Source organism: Hyposmocoma kahamanoa, unplaced genomic scaffold (genome assembly GCF_003589595.1).
Source record: "Hyposmocoma kahamanoa isolate Upper Pololo Valley unplaced genomic scaffold, ASM358959v1 93, whole genome shotgun sequence".
Lineage (NCBI taxonomy): Eukaryota > Metazoa > Arthropoda > Insecta > Lepidoptera > Cosmopterigidae > Hyposmocoma > Hyposmocoma kahamanoa.
In genome coordinates, this window is record NW_020654810.1 from 14,301,667 (window position 1) to 14,320,671 (window position 19,005).

The 19,005-nt window shown below is 35.9% G+C and overlaps 1 protein-coding gene across 3 annotated transcripts in view; it reads left to right on the top strand.

The window, feature by feature from the left end:
- LOC113237542 (guanylate cyclase 32E) overlaps positions 1–19,005 on the top strand; it is a 62,389-nt gene that overhangs the window by 14,383 nt on the left and 29,001 nt on the right. For all 3 annotated transcript variants that reach the window (XM_026474085.1, XM_026474083.1, XM_026474084.1), the window contains exons 4-9: positions 2,699–2,806; positions 4,324–4,446; positions 5,267–5,468; positions 5,547–5,624; positions 8,839–9,083; positions 15,913–16,058. In XM_026474085.1, the coding sequence (XP_026329870.1) occupies positions 2,699–2,806; positions 4,324–4,446; positions 5,267–5,468; positions 5,547–5,624; positions 8,839–9,083; positions 15,913–16,058 (902 nt within the window). The remainder of the gene's footprint in view (positions 1–2,698; positions 2,807–4,323; positions 4,447–5,266; positions 5,469–5,546; positions 5,625–8,838; positions 9,084–15,912; positions 16,059–19,005) is intronic.

Below are 19,005 nucleotides of genomic sequence, written 5' to 3' on the forward strand. Positions count from 1 at the left end.
GCTCCTTTCATGCACCCCACAAAATAGTATAAATCTAATACTTATGAGCTCTTCACTTATGTTCAGTAGCGTTAATATTCTGTATTTTTTTGTAAATAATATACCTACCTACTATTTCATCGGAGGAGATGCGATATTTTCCCAAGGAGTTACGTAGCCACTGCAAAGCAAACTATAAAACAGAAATCTTTCCAATTTGTCCAGTAATAATAATAATAATAGTTAGCCTATATGTTGGACGCAGACCTCCACTCACAATGAAAGAGCTAGGGCCGTAGTTCTCACACGAGGCCAGCGCGGATTGTGAACTTCACACACATCATTACATTGCTTTGCAGATGTTGTTTCTCACGATGTTTTCCCTCACCGAAAAGCTCGTGGTAAACTTCAAATTAAATTTCGCACATACATTCCGAAAAACTCAAAGGAAGAAGCTCTGATTCGAACCCATGTAATATTTGTCCTGTAATATTACAACATAATTCTGATCATAAATTACCGAATATAGTATTTTCATACGATGAAATAATCTCTCTTGCTACTTTTCACGCCTCATTTGAATTTCCAATATACATTTTTATCTCAGTAACGCACTAACGTACTCCGTAGTATATTTCGGCGTTGTAATTATGTGCGAACATATAAGATGCGGTTGAATGGAGCAAAAATATTGCCTGTTCCATTTTGATTCAGCTCAGTGTGTGGCGGATGGCGTTGATCGATATTTCAATTAAAATTCAAGTCGCTTCAGGAAATTAGAATATCGGGCGACGTACGATATAAACTGTGTAAAATGTGATACAAACTATGTACTTACAATAATTATACGAATAAATTGCAATTCAATACTCATTAATATATTTTTTCATCACACTTGCACGTAAATAGTATGATTGCATGCAGGCTAACTTGACTATAATGCTCCAAATAAAACCTTCAGCATATTTTCTTCTCATTACAACCTTAGCCGGTAATGAGTTTTTCTACAAATTAACCAAAACTATTAAAAAACATGGTTGTAATGTGAAGAAAAAAAACCAGAGGATTTTGTCTCATACACATTTGCTGTTTTGCTCTATGGTCAAGTTTTGTTTTATTGCTTTATGGTCAATGGATGGATGAAAAACATTGTATGTTTCACGGGCGGTACGCGAATTACGAACCTCGACTCCGTAACCCTCCTCCTCGAACGAAACTCCTTATTTACCGCCCTTAATACACAATGCACAATTAATGCACTTTTCGGCACGTTTGCATTCGGGTGTACTAACATTATAACAACTTTTATCAAACCATTATTTAAATTTAGTCTTTTCTATGTAATGGCCGGACTGTATTAATAATGCACGCATCAAATAAGTAATGTGATAAAAACTGTATGATTAACCACTTTTCTAGATCAGTATGAATAATGAACACGTCGTCTTGGTCAATGTTATAAAACAAAATAATTAAGGCTCGATTTATCATTTAGACCACGGACAGTCGGGCATTGTAAATCCGGACCGACACAAAGTAATAATCTCAGTCATTATTTGTAATAACCGCTCCGTATTATTTTTTTTAAAATATTGTATTGTCTTGTATAATAATGAAATATGATTAATGGGTAATTAATTTATTGCTCGATTAATCAAATTGCCCGTAACATACACATGCAATTAATTCTTGTATAAGTTACATGTCCAATAATGTTTATTATTTTAATTTCTGTTATAGTATACATCGTCTCCATTTCTAGTCACATCACACATGTAGTCACAACAGTTGGGAAGAATGTGGTCCATACGCTGTCTCTCACGTTTTCCGCATTTTTGGTCGTGTGATTAATAATTCATATATTTTAGCGGACTTTCAAAATCTTATGACAACTGTACGTGACCAAAGTTAATTTTTATAGACTCGTCATCATCCACCCATTATACAGCCCAATACTGGGCCCGAGACTCTGTTAAAGAGAAAATTTGGGTTATAGGTTGGGAACTTCCCACGTTTTCCAAAAGTTGTGAACCTTCTTGGACGTGAAGTTCCATCATTAAGTTGTCCTTGGTAAGCGATAGTTCAAAACATTTACAAAAATATTGTGTGACTTAGAAATTGAAGTCGTAGGTATACCGCCACAGGAACATTGATTTTTATTGAATATCATGATAATATCATCTTCAATAAAAATCAATATTTTCTTCAACAGTGTCTCTCGTCTAACTCTGATAATTGTAAAAATACCGACTAAGTGAGAAGTTTCATAGATCTCTCACCGTAGTCGCTTACAGCGATAAAAAACGAAAACCCCAATACAAAAGATCTGTAACAAACACTTATAGAAATTCAAGAGATCTGTAGCTCAGTTGGTAGAGTGGTGGTCCTTGTTTGGCACAGATACAAGTTCGAATCCTGTCAGGTAAAAGAAATTTTTCTTTGTGTTCGATATTTGTATTATTCATAATAATTATAACAAATGTTTTTTATTCAAAATATTAAATTAGTCGATTCAGTAAATTGTTTCAACAAAAGTATACAACACACAAAACTATTTGTAGAGTTTGGCAACTTTCAAAACAGTATTTTAATAGTAGAGCACTACATATTAACACTTCAATCGTATCATTAAATTTCAAAATTCGGTTTACTTTAGAGAGACCCATGGAAACTACAACAAAATAAACAAATTAGTCTAATTCTGTTTGATAACCAACAGGTGGCGATGTTGTGGGCAGCCAACGTGTCGGCGTTTATCGGGCCGCAAGAAACCTGCGTCCACGAGGGCCGCATGGCCGCTGCTTTTAACTTACCTATGATAAGCTATGTAAGTATACATTACATATACCTACATACACTTACTGTGTATGTATATATGTATATAAGTCAATTTTTTAGAACTTTTAACGTACAATTGGATTCGGGGTTGGTACAAGTAAAAGTGTAGAACGGGTGGATAAGTACCTGTCTGGGTACGATGCTCCTACAGAAAGAGTGAGAAACTAGGAGTGAATGCAACTTGAGAAGTTTACATTTGTTAAATAACTTCTGTGATTTTTCCGATTCCTATCAGTTGTCGGAATATTGAATAGTCTTCTAACATTTCTTTTGTATTACTTTGGCATTAGTATGACACTATCTCTTTGAAATTCATACAACTTAAAATAGAAAAGATATAAGCACCTAGATATATGAACTTGAGAGCTCCTATGAATAACGAAATTGCACTGTCCACTCTCTCGGATGTATTACTACACTTTATATGCAATATTACAATTCAGTAGATTTGGCAACTATATCTGTGAATTTACGTAAAAGACTTGTATTACACTAATAATTATAGATTCTCTTTTCTCTCTTTCGAAGTATTTGTAATAATAATAATAATAATAATAACGTACACACTCAACATAGCCCCGCACTAGGGAAAACCCTGTGTCGCGGGTGCCATGGACACACACATAAACAACCACACATTACACCCAAACTCACGAGAGGAATCGAACCTGGGACCGTTCAACCACAGAGGCAGTTAAATAGACTGTTAATATTATGTACAAAAAATAAACAGATTATTGTGGCAGCGGCGTTCACGAATCACTTTGCACCATTACTTAGAAGTAATGGGGCAATTGTATTTATATGTTTTGTATACTTGTAACTTGTAATGTATATTGTACTCATCTATTGATTGGAGAAACAAATAAATAAAAAATAAATTAAATAAATAAAAAACATCAGCACTGATAATTTGTGAAAATATTACGTACGTACAAGAAAATTTGATGCTCGAATTTTGATGAAGTGGATAAATTTATTAAAATTAACGAGCTTTTTCATATTCAATCTTGTTAACTATCTTTTGACTTATCTTAATCTCTACCTTTGAAGTTTTACTCTAACATAATGACACTTTTTTAAACACTGAACGTAATCTACCTCCCTCGATTTAAAGAAATGTCTAATTACAATATGGTACACTGCCACTGACATTGTAACCTTGAAATATAAAGTTGAAAAGTTCCATGTGCCTGTAGTAGTTTCACCAGCGCCTTCCAAACAGGATAGCTACAATGCTCACATGCCAGGCAGTCCTGGCTCTAAACAGAGGTATGGTGGCGGGACTTCCCAGGATGAACTCTTATAAAGAAAGAACTCTTTCACAATTCTATTTTTTATTTCATAATTCATAATAAATCTCTTACTTAGCGTCAAAAAAACTGCAAAGCCGTGAAGGATGTCAAATAATTCAGGACGCGTAAAGTTGTTCACCCGGCTTTGTCTTGCCCGATAGTGAGACGTGTGGGGGTTGATCCATACCTGCAATCTTCGGTTTGTTGGCAGTTCTGCCGCGACGTGGCGAGCTCAAACAAGCGTGTGTACTCAACGTTCGCGAGGACTCGGCCCTCAGACATCGACATCTCCCGCTCCGTGGTCGCCGTTCTCAACCATTTCAATTTCATGCATGTAAACATTTCAATATCTTCCTGCTCTGTTTTATATTTACTAACTTCAATTTTACTGACTCTTCTTCGTTTTTTTTGCAAATGGCTCTAAGTGTTAAGTGTTTACACGATTACCTATAGATAAAATTTATTTGAAAAATTCTTAAATGGTTTGCATTGACAAAGATTTATAATTACAAAATTCAAAAGTTTACAAAAATGTGATAGTGCAAAAGAAATTTAAAGAAATTCACACGCACTCATCTTTCACACAACCAAATCTGACAAAAAAAATTTAACAACAATAATTACTTATAAACCAAAATAAATTTCCGATGCATTCGTGGAATTGGAGTTCTGCAAATAACATAGTAGTTTTATAAATCAATTTCAAAAGTCTTTAATCTTCATATGGTACGGGATGGTGTAACGGACTGACGGTTTATGTAACTCCGATCACGACGTAGCCCCCTATTTAGCGTGTATTTATTCAAATAGAGAATTTATTTTAAAAAGAATTCTCTTTTGCTATAAATGAAATTCTTTCTTGTGCAATCCATTTGCTTAAAAGATATAGGGAACATTTTAAGTATCAAATGCCTACATATTAATGTAATATTAAGATGTAATTAAGGAGAACGTGCAGCACCCGGACAAACCAATGTAGGTTTAAGGGTGTGATGTATATATATTTTTGTAATATTCTTAGTGTTTAAAATAAATAAATAAAATAAATAAAATTTGTTCATAAGTTGTTGCTTATTTACATTGACTGAAATAAACAAATAGTTAAGAAAATATTGCCGAAAATTTCACAATAACAGCTTATTTGTTTGCTACAGGTATCGTTCGTATATCTAAAAGGAAAACATCACGACTACTCGAGACTTGCTCAAGCAATTATAACAGCGGCAAGGGAGAAACAAATAGCCGTTCATCCCATAGCTGTGTACCATCAGCCTTATCACTATGAAAGCAAACTGGAGAATTACACTCGTAACCCCTTCCTGGATATAGTAAGAGACACTTACAAAGACACTCGAAGTAAGTAGGTACTGCACTATAAACGTCGTTGAAGCAATAAGTGTCTGAGCTGTCTAATAAGTACTTTCTTTGTAACAGTATACGTATGCGTCGGACTTTGGCACGATCACATTGGTCTTATGCTCGCTTTGGATGCATTGAAGCTTTTGGATTCTGGTAAGTAGGTACTATAAAGGTATATTTTTTGTTATTTTACTATACCGAGTGACAGGATGAACAAGTCGTCTGGTAAAAAGTGACACCCCTATCCATCCATAGCAGTTGCGGTGCCACTCAGACCTTTAAATTGCAAAGATCTGAGCAGCACTGCCACTACGCCTATCACCGTGAAACATAAGTTGACAAATCCTTTGTGCCTGTAATTTCACCAGCACTCTTACTTATCCTTCAAAACCGGATTTAAGTCACTCACATTACTGGCGATAGCGGCAGGAATAGGTAAGCGGCAGTACTTCCCAGGACGAACTCTTTCACAAAGTCAAGTCAAATAATTTTTATTTTATAGGTAAGCAAATTACACTTTAAATCGTCATACTAATAAAATATTATTTTAGGCACATTCCCCTGAGAAGAATGAACAAGAAGCTCTACTGCTACTAATATACGTACCTAGGGTCTAAAAGGTCGATGATAAAAATAAAGAAAATCGCTACACGGAAAACCTAATAAAACTCAACGATAATGAGACTCAACTCGTCAAATTCCATGAAATTCTAACAAAGACAAAAATATTACTATAATGTTTTTTTGAAGTAAAATCCCCTGCGCTTCGTTATTGACGAAAATCACGACTTAAAATAACATTTTCAATTTCGCTCGATTCTTCGAAAACTATTCGTGGAATTTTTCTGTCATCCCAACAGAAAACGTGTAGTGTCAGTTATTATTATGCTATTAGCATTGTAAACTCGATCAAGTATTCCGAGGGTGGCTTCTTCGAGTGAAAGGAATCGCTACGTGTTAAATTTCCATAAGCTGAGACTGATATATTTGTCTAGAATTTCCCGTTTCTTGCTCCGACGACAACACCCCATTATTTCGTGACGGAACTCTTTGAAGCCATTAATTATAACCAAAAGTACGAGTTTTTGAAGCACAAAAATTCAAACACAGCGATTTATGTGCATGAATTTTTCAGAAGCCAGCATAAATTTGTGTTTAGAATTTATGACATTAATTAAATGCCTTTTATTTTCTATAAATGCTTCCGTGGGCGAATGGTTACCGACTGGCAGGCAGAGGTCCCAGGTTCGATTCTCGGGCCGAAAGAAATATTTGTATGGTCTACATTTATTTCTCTCGTAAGTTTGGGTGTAATTTGTGGTTGTGGCACCCGCAACACAAGGTCTCCCTAGAGCGGCGCTATGTTGAGTGTGTGCGCTATATTATTATTATTATAAATAACTACACGTACCAAACGTAGCTTGCATTGTACCTAACTCTCGGGAATGATAATTTAAAAAGTCTGAGTTGTCTTCAAATGTTATTTGCCGAACAACACGTCCTTCTTACTTCTCTAATATATATTTAGGTACAAGTAGTTTTTTTACAGGAATGGTAATCTTTTATCGACTAAATACACCATTAAGCAAACCAATGACCCACAGTGGCGCTCGTCCAAATCTCTTCATCTTCGCAAATGAGTCTTTCTATGACAATAGCTGTATTATTCAATTGTTTGAATTTAATGAGATACCCATTTTACAATGTGACTGTAGTACATTGTTTGAACTAAATACCGGGCATAATATGAATCACATTTGCGCGCGAGGTTTGATAAAAAATGTGAACATAAGAATTTTAGTGTCTCAACCAATTACGAAATAATACAATTAAACTGAGCTATTGTAAGAACAAATGCATAGTTTTAGAATAAAAATTGCAAATTGTTCACGTAACATCAACACACAGTTAAAGTAAGCGATTAAACGAATTTGTGCACCACTGCACCATCCGTTTTATATGTCTTTAATACTTTTATCTTTAAGTCTTGTCTATTGCCTCTTGCTGTCTTTTATATTTATGAAGTGCGTTATGCAACCGTTTTTTACCAAAATATAATTTACTGTCCTTTGTAGGAATAGTAATAACACACAATTAAAGTAAGCTACTAAATGGCACTTTACAACTAAACTAAGCGAAAAGTATGCTGTAAAGAAGGCTGAAGGAAACAGATCGATCATGAGTAAACACGATGGGTCAACACAAGCCTCGCATTCACTTGTTAATTCGCAGCTTCCGACTGTGTTACTTATACCCTAATACATAAACAACGCCATGTCTTGTACTGTATAGCCAAAATGGTAGAATTTGCAAAATAAATGAAGCGGAAACGGATATCTCTCTTACATGATATGGGCCATGTTTAATATTCGCATTTCTCTCGTAAAGACATCAACGAGTGAATAAATCAACAATAATAATAATTACGATATATGAGGGAAATATTATACCTCACAAATATGATCCGACTTTTTGTTTTAATCATGAAGTTATAGTGCCTATTACCATATTGATTTACATAAGCTCTCTACTGTACTTGAATACTTTTGTATGTACATCGTGGATATATATGTATATTCGCATAAAAAATACTTAGGGATGACGCTGAAGTTATGTATGTACAAAATATTTCAATAAACATATATTAATACCTACCTACTGTCTTCTATCGTTAGCAGTGCCATATAAAGTTTAAATAAAATAAATATAACTTTATACTACTTCAATCTTCATTCTTGAACAGACGAAGTATTTCTTTTAATTTGTGATCAAAACACATATTTTATTTTATTTTATTTTATTTTTATTTTTATTTTTATTTTTTATTTATGGCACAGTAACAGACATCAGATACAAACAATATTAAAAAAAACGCTTAAGAATTATTACAGTAGGCATATCTGGGCCCAATTATAACTATGCTCAACTTTCAAAAGTACTGGAACGGACGCTATATTTATTATTATTATACAATAAAAAAAAAGAACACATTATTCACCTTACAACAATGCAAGAAGTGACCTCTTAAAAGTAGGGACATCGCAGTTAAAAATATCACAATCAGAACATATTTCGTTGTAATACCCACACATCTTATACACAGGGTTATTTTCTGATACATTATTTTTTGTAAGGGGTGTAGTGAATAATCGTTGATTACGCACAGACCGACTCGGAATTCTGAACAGCAAAATCTCTAGTAAGCCACCGTCAGACACTCCATTGGTAATTTTATGCAGTGTGCTTAAATCACTCATCCACCTACGTTTTTCCAAAGAAACCATATGAAAGTAGCTCAAGCGATCATTATATTTCCGTATTGTTTTACGTATGTATGATACTTTTACTTGGTATTTTTTCTGTCTAGGCGAATACGCAGCAATCGGTGTAGACGTAGAAACGTATAAAGCTGACCAGGCAACACAGTATCTTGTTGGTCTAGTAGCAAATGACCCACCAGCCCAGGCCATGAGGGTCTTCAGATCTTACTTGGCAGTGACTCCTTCTCCGTCACCATCATATCCAGCTTTCTCGAAGGAAGTGAACAGGCGACTTCAGATGCCTCCATTTAACTTCATCAATCCTTTGGAGATTTTGGGAGGCTTGAAAGTGGTAAGTAAGAAAGTACATATCACTATAACACCTACATAAATACATACATAAACTATAACACCATTGTAAACTACATTTTTCAGCGAATAAATATCTTGTATTCTTGTATATTAATGAGCAATGATTAGAATAAATTTTATACAGGTGTCATGCGGCTATGCGACACGAAGGGAAAGTACTTTAAATGTTGTAAGTGGGATATTTGCTTCATGGAAACATTATTTTATTTTTAAAAGTAAATAATATGCATTAAAAAACTTTTAAAAATTTGCTTGCCTCATCTAGGAATAAAACCGAACAAATGAAATGAACAAATGAATGAATGAAACCAGAAAACCTGTAATAATATTGATGCCGATCAAAAGGGTCAATTATAAAGATTTTTTTAAAGCAACAGTGTGACGTATAGATATAAATAGGTTGATGATGATCATCATCAGCCTATTGCAGTCCACTGCTGGACATAGGCCTCCCCTAATGCACGCCATTTCGCCCTGTTCTCGGCTTGACGCATCCATTTCCTGCCAGCAATCTTCCGCAGATCGTCACTCCATCTGGCTGGAGGGCGTCCCACACTACGTTTGCCAAGTCGTGGTCTCCACTCAAGAACTCGTTTACCCCAGCGGTTGTCGGTTCTTCGGCAGATATGTCCAGCCCACTGCCACTTCAGCTTGCTTATCCGAAGAGCTATGTCGGTCACTTTGGTTCTCTGTCTGATAACCTCATTACGGAGTTTATCTTTCAGAGAAACTCCGAGCATAGCTCGTTCCATAGCTCGCTGAGCGACTTTAAACTGGTGGACTAGCCGTATCGTGAGTGTCCACGACTCAGCTCCGTACGTTAGAACTGGTAGGACGCACTGGTTGAAAACCTTTGTTTTCAAGCTCTGCGGGATGGGTGACGAAAAGACTCGACGTAGCTTCCCAAACGCTGCCCAGCCAAGCTGAATCCTCCTCCTGGCCTCCTTCTCGAAGTTATTTCTACCTAACTGCAGAATCTGCCCGAGGTAAGTGTATTCGGAAACAACTTCAAGAAGGTGGCCATCGACGCAGATGGGTCTCGGATCAATGTGGTCATTGATCATGACTTTGGTTTTATCAAAGTTCATGCCGAGACCAATCCGCCGCGAGGCGGATGCTAGGCTGTTCAGCATCTGATCCAGTTCCTCCAGCGATTCTGCCATTAGGACTATGTCATCTGCAAATCGCAAGTGTGAGATGTACTCGCCGTTTATGTTAATGCCCATCCTTTTCCAGTCCAGCGTCTTAAACATATCCTCCAATGCAGCGGTGAACAGTTTCGGGGATATGACATCCCCCTGTCTCACCCCTCTGCGTAATTGGATAGGTTCAGACTGCTGGTCCTGTACTTGGACACTCATGGTAGCAGCATCGTAAAGACATCTCAACACTTGTATATAACGATAGTCTACTTGGCACCGCTGTAAGGATTCCAGGACAGCCCAGGTTTCGACAGAGTCAAAGGCCTTCTCATAGTCCACGAAAGCTAAACACAGGGGCCGATTATACTCTTCGGACTTCTGTATAATCTGCCTCACTGTGTGTATGTGGTCTATGGTGCCATATCCTCCCCGAAACCCGGCCTGTTCCGGTGGCTGAAACTCGTCGAGTCTTCTTGCGAGGCGATTCGTGATGACTCTAGAAAACAGCTTGTAGACGTGACTCAGGAGTGAGATGGGTCGGTAGTTTTTCAGTAGAGTTTTATCTCCCTTTTTAAAGAAGAGAACTACAATACTCCTGTTCCACGCCCGTGGAGTTCTCCCGCAGTGAATGACCAAGTTAAAGAGCTTCTGAAGTTCCTGGATAACAGGAACTCCTCCAGACTTCAAAAGCTCCGAAGTAACTCCGTCTTCACCGGGGGCTTTTCCATTTTTAAGCTGTTTTAGAGCCAACACGATCTCGTCTTGACTGATTTCTGGCAGGTCGTCGGTATAGTGGCGCGTCAAGGTGGCTCTCAAATCGTGATTGTCACGCTGGACCCGAGGAGCATTTACAGCGTACAAACGGCCATAGAAGTCCTCTATCTCGGCGAGTATCTGCGGCTTTGACGTAACGGTTAGGCCATCGTGCGTTGTAAGCTTCGTCAGGTGGCTCCTTCCAAGCTGCTGAGTGAATACTTTGGACCCTCGGTTTCGCTCTATCGCCTCCTCAATGAGGCGTGTATTGGAACTCCGAAGGTCACGCCGTACCATCTTCGCAATCTGCTTGTTTAGGTATGACCTCTCTGACGAAGTGGCCTGGATGTCATCGCGTCTTTTCGTCATAAGTCGCAGAGTCTCATCCGAGAGTTTAGACTTCTTTCCCGTACGCTGCAATTGACAGAATTTGATGCCCTCGCTTCTCAGCGTCCCAACCACGCTTTGTAGGGCCTCGTCAACGTCCTCGGTGGGTTTCAGCTCGACGAATCTCGCTTCGAGAAGTTCATGGAACTTCTCGGAGCCCGCCATGATCTGGAGTGGATTAGGACGGAGCGTGGACTTCATCAAGCGGCTTCTTTCAAGTTTGACATCGATATTCAGAGAGCCTCGTACAAGTCGGTGATCAGATCCGGTGCTAAACCTGTTGATCACTGAGACATCTCTGAATATGTGTCTCTTGTCCGTCAGGATGAAATCGATCTCATTTTTAGTCACAGCGTCGGGGCTTCGCCAAGTCCATTTCCTTTGAGGCTTCTTCTTGAAGAACGAATTCATCAAGAAGAGCCCCTCGTGCTCGAGGAAGTTGACTAGCGTTTGCCCCCTGTGATTCCTTACTCCATAACCATGATGATGATGATGATGATGATGATGATGATGAATTAACATAGTATCTCAAATTAAAGGGACACCGTTCAATTATGCCAAGTTTTATTGAAATCGATTACCGGAAAATGCGCGAAACCGGATTCATTCCCTAGTTTGCCACCCTTAGAGGTGGAATATATTCTTCAAATTTAAATGGGACCACTACTGAGGTACCCTGTTTCTAACAAAAAAGAATCATCAAAATCGGGTCACAAATCGAAGTTAAAAGAAAAAGCAGTTATCGCGTAACATACATTCAAAAAAACATGCAGTTGAATTGAGAACCTCCCCCTTATTTTGACGTCGGTTAAATAATTCGCCACATTTCCATTTTTAACTCGTCCACATTGTCAAATTGCTTCTTCTATCGATCAATATTACATCTTTCACGTATATCCAGAAAAAGAACTCTGGATATCTCAATATGGCTATCTAATCTTAAAGCACGAATATCGACAGTAAAACGCATTACAAATTCATTTCCCTAAACTTAAGTCTAAAATTTCATGGTTCTCCTTTAATTTAAGATACTATGTTACTTAAAACGAATACATCCTTACAATTCACTCTTTTGATCGACATTATACATTTTTTTTCACATTTGGATCCAGGTAAGGCAAACAACTTTTTAAAATTCTTTGAATGCTATATTACTTATTAATAAAAATAAAATAATGTCTTCACGAAGCAAAATATCGTATCTACAATATTATACATTGAAATCTGATTTACATATATCTAATAGTCATTTTCGGGATTTGATAAATACGTACCAACAGAATAAGAAATAAACATTGTCGTAAACGATTGTGCCAATCTTATTATCTCTCTTATCGCCAAAATGCAACGAATATGACAAGATACCTAATGTATATAGAACATTGAAAGTGCACTTGCTAGTGCAAACTTCTTAGCAACTCCTTCGTCCTCCAATTTCGTGGCAATGCCAACACAGTGTAGCCTAGTCGTCTCGTAGCTAATACTGTGTAAGTACCTATGGTCGGCTATTATTCCTAGCAAAGCAAACTTTAGAAGAGTAACTAGTGGTTAGTTTCTTTACCCTTAAGTTACTTAGAGCCTTAGACACTTGTGTAATAAATCATATATTATATGTGCAATTTTTGTAATTACAAAGTAAAACATCATCTTTTCTTTCACTTTCATTTTCCGTTGAATTCTGCCAACGTATTTTTGTAATCCACTATGCAAATTAATATGTATATAATAAATTTAGTCAGTAAATTGCAAATTACTAAATTGCCACGCTACATCCCACTACCTGTCTTTCAATGTCCGTATCTTTACAATGTTAGGCATTTAATCCCATTCTCAAATAACTATACGGTACTGTTAGTATGTGTACAGGGTAATTCAATAAATAAGGCTGTCACAAGTACATATTTATACAGCTACACTAAATGTAGTAATTTCGATCGCTTCAGCAGCGACAAATTAATTGCATCTGTAATGAAACTTAGCCACACATCGTCGCCACACACGTCCCGTCGCCGTCTGTCCTCCGCCTCCGCAGCTAAACATAGAAATTTCAATTAACTATGCACTTTGCCTTCCTCGAGAATGCATAGTGGATTATGAAACTATTTGTGAAAATATTTTCGTGCATTTAAACAGAAACGACGACATACGTTAACGCCACGTATGTGTATAAAGTTCTATTTTTTTTCGTCAAACTCATAAATAACAACCGTGTTACTTTACACAACCAACGATGTTTTAATAGTTATTTGTTGATAATGTTGTTGATTGTTCGTGTCCTTTGTCAGAATTAATTAAGAGTCGATACTACCTCAGCTCAAATTTAAATGTTTCCCTACTAATAAGTCGTTTTGCTTACGTAGAGGGGCAGGGCAGTGGCTTTATTTCAGAATTATTTTTTTTACAAAGGAAATTAAAATGATTTCTAAAATGTATATCGTATTCTATTACGCGTTCTATTTAGATCAGTTGTTGTTGTACAGTTGATATAAAAAAAAATCATTGGTTTATGTAAAGTACCTATTAAATACAGCGATTTTCTTGTAAAATTTCATGGTAAGTTTGTGTTCGTTTTCTATCGTGAACATTTTTAAGAATCGTGTTTTCATACTGTATAATCCTAAATTTTACTATATATAGTTTTTCCAAAGTGATTGCTACAACTCTTTCACTGTTATGCTGAATCAATCAAAGCCATTTGAGGTAGTATAGACTCTTAATGTAAATATACCCAGTACAACTGTTTGTTATCCCTAAAAAATAAACAAATAAATGTCTTTTTAATACTAATTTTTAACCGACTTAGGAGGTTCTCAATTTGACTGTATTTTTTTGTGTGTGTTATGTGATTACTCTAATATTTGTAAACGGATTTCGATGATTCTTTTTTGTTGAAAAAGGGGTACCTCAGGTCTCAATCTCATTCAAATTTGAAGAAAATATTCTACCTCTACGGGTTTAAAGAATTTCACCCACTTTTTATTAACGGACTTCGATAAAACTTGTCACGTAAATGTAATTCCTATAGGAGTAAATTGTGGTAGACAGATGAGAAGAATTCGTCAACAGCAGTTACCTTGTGTTTGGGCTCATATGATTCGTATTGACGAGGACTACCATATGCGTTTCAGTTATCGTTGAGGAGGCCGCGGTAACGAACACAGCGAAAAAGCAAACTTTTGAGGTTGGTTTTTTAAATAAAACAGTTATAATTATTAATCATGCTACTATGAATGTCGGTCAGCTGGTACTTATAAACAGCCTGAAATGTAGATTTGTTATAAAACAATTATACGCTAATTAGGTAGATTCGGGAAAATGTTTAATTTTCAAATATGTAACAATGAAGAAAACCTAAAAATTCGAAAGTACGAATACTAACTACACTCGTACATTTTTATTGAATAATATTATTCAACATAATTGTAACTTTTTTATAAATAAAAACCGACCTCAAAAGTTCGTGGAATTACATCTATTTATCAAGTTTTATTGAAACCGGTTACTGGAAAGTGCGTGAAATCGGTTTCATACCCTGGTTTGCCACCTTTAGAGGGGGAATATTTTCTTAAAATTTAAATGGGACGTCTATTGCGGTACGCTCTTTCCAACAAAAAAAGAGTCATCAAAATCAGTTCACAAATTAGCCGGGTAAAAAAAAGAAAAACATGCAGACCGTTTTTTTGAAGTCGGTTAAAAATAAGACGTATACGATAACTATGATACACGCTCGCATTTATAATACTTTTCACCGTGACCTTAAAAATATCCAGGTTGGAATATAAATAGCTTTTATTTTATTTGCTTTCGTCGGTCTATCGAATCATCTACAAATATATCAATGTAAACGTCCTAACCTAACAAAAAATAATGTCTTCAGCAAAATATCTACATGATATCATAAATCCCGCTAAATGGACTGCTAAGCACCGATGAGACAGATTTATGTACTAACTGATATCGTTAACCCTAATATGAGTAATGTAACCTGAGATTTTGGTGGACTAGTTTTATCGTCTCAATCGGTTGTTTATGAAGCGATCATTTATGATCGTATTTATTATCCACAATCCTTAACATTATCCCCAAAAAGAATATTTGTCAAAATTTTGGTGAACCTTTGAACTAAAAAAATCTCTTGTGGCTAAGTTGTTGTGGCGTTTTCGTATCGTATGGATTATTCATTAATAAATATTCTTCATTTATACCAACTTTGCATCTAATTTTCTATTTTAAAGTGGCCTGTAAGAAGTTTCTACGGAAACCATGAGGCCAAGTGTTGTATATTAATTTATTTTATAAATATACATACTGTTCTATACGTAGTACGTAGTCATTGTAATTTTTAATTAGCAATATACAGTTTATTTATTTTATTTTATTTATTAGTTTATTTACATACATATAAACATAACAGAATTTACAAATTCCGTTTATTGAATATTATTTGTTAAATGAACATAACCTGTGTAGAAAATAAATTATGTTTGCTAGTTTTCTTGAGGTAAATTACATTGTACATTGAAACAGATCCCGGTCGAAGCAGCGTGGCTACACGACGCGGTGTGGGTGTATGCGCGTGCGCTTGCAGAATCGCTCAGCATCGGCGAAGGACCTCGTGACGGCCGTGCTATCGCCGCTCGGATGAGAAACACCACCTACCGTAGTGTTATGGGGTACGTACTTGAATAAATACTTACGTATTGTTTACTTATTCATTTTTATTATCCTTTATATGTTACAATGACTTTCATCGCTATTAAGCACTGATTATTATCATTTTATTTTAATTATAATGTTAATTATGAGTTTGTATTACAATTTTAATTTTACATTTTTTTATTTTTTTATACGGTTACAATTTTTTATAGTACATTATGATACAAGTGTGCTAAGTTGGTCATTACACACGAGGCGTTATTACTCGCGCGAGCCGCAGGCGAGCGCGATAAGAAAGCCGAGAGTGTAATGATCAAAGCACACGTGTTTCATACGACGTTTTTCAACACATTTGCGAGGAAAATGAAACAAACTTGAGTAAAATGGAAATGAAAAATAGCTTTATTTGGCATTAATTATATAGATACACTGAATACTATATTAAGCTCACGTTAATGTAAATAATATTATTCTATTCTATACTATATCTATCAATAGCAATTAATTAAGAGTCTCCAAAGCCTATCAAAGTCATTGTATCTTGATTTTATCAAAAATGTAGTTATTTAAATTTAATTATTAAAACAATTGTTAAATGTACAATTTTCAAAATGGTAACGTCCAGTTTTGTTAGGCATTTGAACCGTCTGTGTGATATTATTTGTTACTATTTCATTATTGTCTTCTTGCGTAAAAGTCGGTGATACGGGTTCATTGTGTACAAATATGGATGAAAGTGGTGGTGGTTCATTTAAAGACTCAGAAATAGACAACCTAGGTAACAAATAACTTGTATCACGGGAGGTGGATGGCTGCGGTTCAGGACACATCTTCTTAACCTGGGGCTCCAGATTTATAGCGTGGGTTATTTGAGTACATATGTTGGACTTATTTCGAACTGAATCTTCAACATAAGACTCAGCAACTGTGCTAGATCGCCAGCCACCATGACGCTTTAAAGTAAGCAAATCAGCTCCCGAGTCAGCTAGCAATGTAGCTGATGTTCTTCGGAAACTATGCCCAGTGTATAAATCCGGGTCGGGTAGATTTAAAAACTTGGCAATTTCTTTAGGCATTGCACCAAATTTATTAATGCCTATTGGCTGAGCCACGCATCTACCCTTCTGGTAGTTTTGAAAAAACCGATCGGATTTTGCCTTATCTGTCCTAAGCGCTTCGTACTTTTTTACTATGTCGTAAAATGGACCGTGAATGGCAAACGATCTCGGTACCTTATTTTTAGTGTTGTTAATTTTAATCAAAAGCATTTGGCCATGAGTTTCTACGTCTTTTGCCGTTACTTCGCTTAGTTCTTGGCGTCTACACGCGCCAGTGACACCAAATATCATTGCAACCTGTAAAGAAATTAAAAATATAGGTATTTTCGCAAATATAATACAAGAAAAATGAAAACATAAAAAAATTAAGGTTTAATACGATCAACTGACCTTTGTTGCTAAATACTGATAATCGGGGGCTTCTTTTAAAAACTTTTCGACGTCAGTTGGCGAAAGTACCTTCGATTGCAACATACCCATCAGAGCGTCTCTTTAAAAATGCCGTCAGATTTGAATAGTTTTTTATGTCTATGTTATTCTTGTTCTTTACTGTGGTCTTTAACATAGAATAAATGCACCAGAGCGAGCTGGGCTTAAACCTATTCGCCAGTTCATTAAAATAGGCAAGAAAAACATTTTCTGAAAACGAAGACGCTTTTTTGTTGGTTTTCCATTGTATAAAAGTTTCATATGCAGCCATGTATTTTTCTCTGGATTTCGAAGGTAATAAACTGTCACTTGCGTTTTGTGCCTCTGTGAGGATTTCGGGCGGTGTTAAATCCATCAAAATGTTTTCTTCCGTGCTTGAGCAGGACATTTTAAACACCTGGGTAATTATCTAACACACAGCGTATATAAATGTTTCGAACGTATCAATGGAAATTGGCGCGCAGAGTTATTTTTTTTGCGCCTGGCGTCGCGGCGCGGATATGCGCGCGCAGGTGCTTCGGCAATAATGAGACTTAGGTGAAATTCCTAAACAGCCAATGCGAAATAATATAAATATGTCCTTATTTCACTCAAATTCGTGTAAAATATTATCCAAAATAAGTAATTTTATTCAATTAAAGTTTTATAGGTGTATATTGTGTATGTTTTTCTATATTTATCACATCAAATAAGAAATATAAATTTATTAATAAAAATATTATTTGTAAGGTAAGACTACACAACCGTATTAAACAGAAATAAAAAAAAACTGTGACCCTGTTTGTTTGGGATTACTGTCATTGTAATTTGAATCTTATAATATGTAGGTTAGAGCTGTTTTTTTAATAGACCAAGTTAATTTCAAAGACATAACCCGGATAATTTAAGAATGCATAGTTTTAATACATAGGCCTTGTTGTGAGATACATCTTAATCCGGTTAAGCCTATACTTATTACACACACGTTTTGTAATATAATTACAAACGCGTGTTCAATAGCTAGGTTTATGAGCCTAAAAGCGATACAATAAGAAGCCCGTTAGGAGCAAATGTGTTGAAAAATATTTTATAATCTACATAATACTTACGTCGACACTAACACATATGGACACTACATTCACTTCACAATGTTTCTGCTTTTGATGCACCGCAACGCGCTACCCTCGGTGGTAGGTGGTGGCTGAAAATCAGGCTTTGCTTTTGGGCAAATTTTGTACTGAGACACGACCTACATGCCTTGCTTTAGCACTCACAAGCTGTTGATCATTAGGTTAGTATTAGGGGTTAAAGTATGAAATTGCCGTTTTATTGCAATAGGTACTTTGAATTTTCATAGAATCTTCATGGTTTGAGGTTTTCGAATGAAACTTTTTTCAAATGGTTTCTGTGTTTTTTTTTTTAATTTGAAACATTTGAATATCGACTTTCAATTGTTTTTGTTATTCAATTTAGACAAGAAAGATGGATACTGCGAAAA